Here is a 7,089-nt window from a genome sequence, read left to right as displayed (position 1 = left end):
TTAATTTGCTATATAACAAATGGTTTAGAGTTCCTTGCATGGCTTGATCTCATTTTGGGTTTCCAATTACCAGTTGCAATTCACAAAACTTACATGGAAACATGCAAATTCAGAGTAGAGATTGCATCTTGGTTGTGATCCAAACGTTTGTGAGAACATGTCTTCTGTTGTTTCTCAGCAATGACACTATATACGGCCTATTGCATGTCACACACAAAGCGCCCTGCTACATCCTGGATGTCAATGTACAAGATAATCACAACAAACATAGCGCAACACGTTCAGTTCACTTTTGAGATATTGTTTGTGACTTGATTCCACGAGCACCTGGCATATGGACGTGCATGGATGAACTCTAGACTAGGGCCCCGCTAAATTACATATTGGGACGGTTCTAACATTTATCAATATTGCGACGCGACGCAAAGATAACAAGAATCTCGCGACGCCAGGTACAGATCATGGTCATGACTGGGCGGATCGGATATCCGCCTTGCTCCCACGATTTCTTTCCTGTTCGTACCCATTATCGACTGTCGATACATCGACCTTGCATAAACGTCGTCTAATTTGATCTGCTTAACTTCAATCGGCCACATATAGTATTCGACGAGCTTACAGATCATGGATGGCGGTAGCGCCGATACGTCTGCAGCAACAGTGGTAGTTAGCAAGACCGAGGTGCAGCTCATATGTGATGCAGCGGCAGGGACGGGCTCCTCAGAGCGTCGGAATATAGATCACGTCGGATCTCCAAAGCAGATGCAGCAGGCCGCCGGCGAAGTACTGCATCTGCAGCATCCTGCAGGCACGACGAAAATCGGCGGCTTATTCAATCCGGACTTCGACCTACCGGTGGACTCGGAGCACAAGGCCAAGAAGATCAAGCTATGGTCTTTCGCACAGCCGCACATGCGGGCCTTTCACCTGTCCTGGATCTCGTTCTTCACCTGCTTCGTCTCCAGCTTTGCTGCGGCGCCATTGTTGCCCGTCATTCGCGACAATCTGGACCTTACCAAGTTGGACATCGGCAACGGCGCCATAGCCTCTGTACTTGGCTCTGTCCTGTCGCGCCTCGTCATGGGAGCCCTCTGCGACCTGGTCGGCCCTCGCTACGGGTGCGCCTTCCTGGTCATGCTCTCCGCCCCGGCTGTCTTCCTGATGGCCAGCGTCAGATCAGCCACAGGGTTCATCCTTTCTCGCTTCTTCATCGGCTTCTCGCTCGCCACCTTCGTTTCCTGTCAGTTCTGGATGAGCACCATGTTCTCTGCTCAGATCGTGGGGACCGTCAACGGTATTACCGCCGGATGGGGCAACCTCGGCGGCGGCGCCACTCACCTCATCATGCCGCTCGTCTTCCAGCTCATAGGCGACTTCATGGCCTCCCCGGACTTCACAGCCTGGCGTCTTGCGTTCTTCGTGCCGGGAGTTATGCATGTCGTTATCGGCCTCCTTGTGCTACTAACGGGTCAAGACTTGCCCGACGGTAACTTCCACGAGCTGCAGCAGACGGGCAGGCAAGTGAAGGACAACCTCTTCAAGGTACTTACTACTACCGCTTGTGACACCAGCTCTGAATATACAGTCAGTCATTCTTGATGGTTTTAATAATGTGGAGAAATGACATCTCAAGGAGTTTTGCATGTATAAAGAAATTAGCTTCTCGTCTCACACGCGCGAGCGCACGCACACACACACAGATATATGTATATCGGGGCAATGAGTTTTTTTTGGACATGTCTGCCTCTTTCCTAGAATCCTATGGGTTTTGTCCTGACATGTTTAACATTCTGAGCTTCTCGAGAGTCGAGAGGCATCGCAAAAGCTAGCTAGCTAGATGTGGTTGGGGGCAGGGTCTACCTAAGCGAGCTACAGTCTTCCCCTTCCCCTGCCTACAACCTCACCAAGCTGCTAGTATGCCATCCCTCCTTCCCAGTAGCTCCTATTATTCCAGTGTTAGTCCGAACTATTACTGGGAAATCTTATTATTATACAACCTGTAGGAATTGTAGTTGCAATGTGAGAATTGTAGTGGAAATTATAAATCGATTCGACACTCCATGACGTGAATAGGTCATGCAACGATCAAATTTTTCTGATATATATGTATGCATGATGACAGGTGACCCTGTACGGTATTAGCAACTACAGGAGCTGGGTGTTTGCGATAACGTACGGTTACTGCTTCGGGGTGGAGCTGACGGTGGACAACATCATCGCGCAGTACTTCTACGACAGATTCGATCTCAGCCTGCACACAGCAGGAATAGTGGCGTCCCTTTTCGGGATGGCCAACATCGTGACGCGGCCCTTCGGGGGGTATCTGTCGGACTTCACGGCTCGATGGGCGGGCATGAGGGGTCGCCTGTGGGCGCTCTGGATAGTGCAGACGCTCGGGGGTGTGTTCTGCATTCTGCTTGGCCAACTCGGAAGCTTGGGAGCAGCGATCGTGGTGATGTTAATATTTTCGTGCTTCGCCGAGCTAGCGGCCGGGGCGACCTTCGGTATCATTCCCTTCGTGACCCGGAGGTAATTACTTCTCATGAAATCGGTTAATGCATTCGTAAATGCGTATCGACGCGATGCTTACGCTTCATCATTATCTCGTCTTGTTTTTGGATGTTGCGAATACATTCGTTAGTGATGCCGTAACAATGTCGTGCTGTAAACGCTAATTCGAACTAGTTTTTGTTCAACTAGTCTCTCCTACTTATTATCATAGGTCGTTAATCGTCCGTTCTGTTGCAAGTACCTTCGGTAAACGAGCTTGCTTCTATAATACCAGCCGCTCCTTAATCATACTCGCATGATTCCATTACATAGGCTGCTTGTGTGAGCAAATTAGCATCATTCAATAACCCATATAATTGTAAGTTACTTCAGGAAATGAACTTGCTTGCATCATACCAGCACCTCCTTACGTTATGATGATTCAATTACATAGGTTGGCTTCAAATTTGAGTTCACACGCAACCAAGGAACCCTACACACCACACTTGACACTAGCCCTTACACATCCCCCTTGGATTTACCTTTAGACGTGACAAACTTTTGGAGTGAATGGCCTCCAAATTGGACTGGACTTGATACTTGGGACTTCTTGCAAGCCCTCACATGGGGGGAACTTACGTCAGTGTGACTCTTAAGCTATACAACGATGTTGCAACTGAAGGCGAGAACATGGCAGCATCTCCAATGTAGATGCATATGGAACAGCCTACACGCATGCCCCACTTAGCCAGATGACACAACAACTTCTTTATTTGTGTCTTCCATTAATCAACCTTGAACTTGCCCATGGTTTCCACCAATGTAATACTGTACAATTACTTTGGGAAATGAGGCTGCCTTGCATCATACTAGCATCTTCTTATATTACCTGGGAAATGAGGCTGCCTTGCATTATACCAGCATCTTCTTATGTCACGATGAGTCAAGGACATGGTATGCCATACTAGTTTCTGAATATATACTATAATTATAGGGATCGCTACAATATTTGTCGTTCAACGACATTGCTACGTGCTCATCGATATGGAGTTATAGAGATATTGACTCCTTTTCGCCACTAGTATATGTGATGAGGGATCGGTCATAAATTGCAGTCGTCAATATGTCACGATCCTCTTTTCACAGTCAGAGGTCACAAGTGTATCGATCATGCTCATCATTGGCTGTAGAATGCAGCCGACTGACCATGTTTACACCTATTAGTGCAGAGGTAGGCTAACGTCGATTCCATCATATGATTAGTTATTATAATGTCCCGTGGATAACCATAGCTGGAGTAGGCTGATTCTGATGATCTGAATGGGCATTTGAAATTATTAATCTAGCTGATGATTGATTATAATTATAGCCGTGCATTATAATTAACTACTTATGTGCAATCTCTATATTGTGTGTCTCTGTGTGTGTGTGTATTGCTGCGTGCAGGTCGCTGGGCGTGGTTTCTGGCATGACAGCAGCAGGGGGGAACGTGGCGGCGATGCTGACGCAGTCGATCTTCTTCACGAGCCTGAGCTACTCGACGGAGACGGGGATCAGCTTGATGGGGGTGATGATCGTATGCTGCACGCTGCCCCTGGCGCTGGTTTACTTCCCGCAGTGGGGCGGGATGCTGCGCGGGCCGGCGTCGTCGTACTGGGCGGGCGGGGGCACCGAGGAGGCCTACTACTCGCGCGAGTGGTCGGAGTCGGAGCAGGTGCGGGGCCTGCACCAGCAAAGCCTCAAGTTCGCCCAAAACAGCCGCGGCGAGAGGGGCCGCCGCGTCGCCTCCGCCCCCTCCGTCACCAACACCCCTACCCACCCCATCCTTCATTACAACAAGAGCTTGATCACCAAAGTTAATGCTCATCACCTCACCTTCCCTCAAAAGAACCTTTCCTGAGCTTCATTCATTCCCCACCAATTTAACCAACCTGGGCTGTGACCTACAGGACATAGGTTGCGTTCATACTGCTTCATTCTTTGACCACTAAACTATACCCTAAGGATTCAGCAATCCTTGCTCCAAATACACGCACACTACACTAGCCTACTGTTCCCTCAATATCTTGCACTCTCCATTCTTTTACCACTAGGTTGTTCCTAGTGACCCCTCAATATGTTGGAGTTCACTGCTTTGCCACCAAGGCCAGGCCTGGTAATCCTGAAATGTATTGCTCTAAATGCATATGTTAGACTAGCACATTGCTCTATTCTTTCACACCAATTTGTAGTTACCTTGAAGAAGGAGACCCAATGACTCGTACAAGCTCAACATGTATTCATATGAGGTTTTCTTTAATACACCAAGCATCATTTTGTCATTCTAGCTAGTTAATATGGGCTTTTAAAGCATAATTAGAAACAAACAACCTTACGCATAGATAGATTGACACATAAAGTGTGCAAAGGATACTATATATCTAAATTTAAAAAGAAATTGAGTGGTTCTTGCTTACAAGTCTCCCTCTCCAATGCCTTATTGTCTACACAAATGAGATAACTTACAAATTAGCAACAAGAAAAATATAATAGAACACTAGAAGCACAAAAACTCAAACATTTCAACCCTATAATTAGGAATCAATTACAATAAAAGTAAAGAGTGTTCTTTTATACTTTGAAGTATTATACAAACTATGGCATTGCACTTATACAAAAATTTTTAAAGAGTGTTCTGTATCTTTTGTAAGTGTTCTGCAGAATGTATATGTAACTTTCAAAAATTTTTGTATAAAGAATGTATATGTAACTATAAAGATACAGAACACTCTTTACAAATTCCATGGACAAGACTCCCATAAAGATTTGAATTTTGCAAAATCATATGACAAAGCCTACACATCAAAGTCTTCAAAGCTCATAGAACAAGGTGTGCACATCAATAATGACTAAAATTGAATTATCTAAACCATACAATAAGAAAAATATTATAGAACACTAGAAGCAAAAAATCTCAAATATTTCAGCACTATAATTGAGAACCAAATTATAATAAAACTAAGAGTATTATTTTATATCTTTATGCTATGCAAACTATGGCCTTACACTTCGAGAACTTTGTACACTCCATGCTACATTATTGAATGCTGAAATGATTAGATTTTTTGGTTATTTTTATAGGTTGAATGGATAATTTTTGATGGATTTTGAATGATGATTAGTTGTTTTGGAAGTGTTTGAGAGTGTTTTGGATGAGATTGATTATGTTTTGGAAGCTCATGATGTTTTTTAGTAGAGATAGAAGGCTCTATAATATTATGTTGAGGTTTTTATAGTTTCTGTTTAGCTTCTCTTTTATTCTAATTTTCTTCTGTATGAAGCATGGATTAATGGTTGGTGAAGTTTGAGGTTACAAAGCTCATTGAATGGTTTTTGATAGTTTGGAATGGTTTTAGTATGAGTTATGAGGTTCTGATGCTTTCTGTTGACCTTCTATAAATCCTCTGTTGAGCTTTTATAGAGCCTCAATTCTTGTTCTGTATCTTTTGTAAGTGTTCTGTAGAATGTATATATAACTTTCAAAAATTTTTCTAGCCTTGGAAATAGGTGAATGTAAGTTTAAAAAGAGCCCAAGGAAGTAAAAGAAGCAGCTCTTGAAGACTCAAGAGAAAACTTAAGTGAAGTGACAGTGATGAGCTATGAAGAGTCATTGTAGTACCTCTGGTGACCTTTCATATCAAACACACCTTTTGGAAGGGGCATCCACGATCAAAGAAGGATTATTATGAGTGATTATTGAGTATTATAGTGAGGAGATGATGTACTATTGATTGGGAGAGAAAGAGAGAGTTAGAGATAGCCAAACAATATATCTTTTATTAAGAGACTGTGAGAGAAAACTATGAGGACAATGAAGATGAATACTATGTGATATTTTTCCATTCAAAGTGGTGTTTCTTTTGTGTTTTGTTTGGTTGGTCAAATAATTCTATGAAGTATACGAAGAGAATGGTGAATTTTATTGAAGTTAAAGTTGTGGGAGAATTGTTTCTATGATGTTGCGTGAAGATTTCTTGCTCATGGTGTTCTTTTCCTTATTGTGGTTCTCTAAAAATCTTGTTGATGTTACAAGATAGATTTTATTGCAATAGAAACCCCTTTTCCTTGATGTCTCTCTTAGGCTCCATGTTTTTTGTGCACAATTGGAAAAAACTACCATGAACAAGCATCAAAAGAGGCTGAAAATGAAGGAAATGGCATTACTAAGAAAAGAAGAATTCAATGGATGTTTGCAAAGTTCCTTCTACTACTGAAGAATTGAAGATAATCATTACCAAATCCACTTTTCAAAAGAAGTTCATCCCACAATGGTGAAAATATATTACCATCATGATGTAGGCTCTATGTGATGGACTATTTCCTCTTTCAATTGAAGCAACAAAGACATGCATATGGGTGGAAAATTATTTGGGAACAAACTGAAGTGAAAAAACAGAGAGAATGACCATCCATGGAAGATTTGGCATTCATTGAGAAGTTTCTAGACATCATCAAGTGGGAGATCGTAAAGAAACTTCAGGAGTTGTAGTCAGTGGAGGTTCACGAAAACAAAAAAGAAAAGAGTTGGAATTTGTTCGTAGATGCTCAATAGTAGGACAT

The 7,089-nt window shown here is 43.1% G+C and overlaps 1 protein-coding gene across 1 annotated transcript; it reads left to right on the top strand.

The window, feature by feature from the left end:
* The first annotated feature begins 438 nt into the window (after positions 1-438).
* Positions 439-4,793, top strand: LOC148035596 (high-affinity nitrate transporter 2.1-like). The gene is made up of 3 exons (XM_087678979.1): positions 439-1,542; positions 2,123-2,529; positions 3,937-4,793. The coding sequence occupies exons 1-3, from the start codon at positions 625-627 to the stop codon at positions 4,388-4,390; spliced, it is 1,779 nt and encodes a 592-aa protein (XP_087535105.1). The 5' UTR covers positions 439-624; the 3' UTR covers positions 4,391-4,793.
* The last annotated feature ends 2,296 nt before the right edge of the window (positions 4,794-7,089 follow it).

The sequence above is a fragment of the Lygodium microphyllum genome, chromosome 5, assembly GCF_053477565.2.
Source record: "Lygodium microphyllum isolate KBCC chromosome 5, Lygodium_microphyllum_v1.1.10, whole genome shotgun sequence".
Classification (NCBI taxonomy): domain Eukaryota; kingdom Viridiplantae; phylum Streptophyta; class Polypodiopsida; order Schizaeales; family Lygodiaceae; genus Lygodium; species Lygodium microphyllum.
Note: the sequence above shows the minus strand (reverse complement) of the source record. Positions and strands in the feature narration are given on the sequence as shown.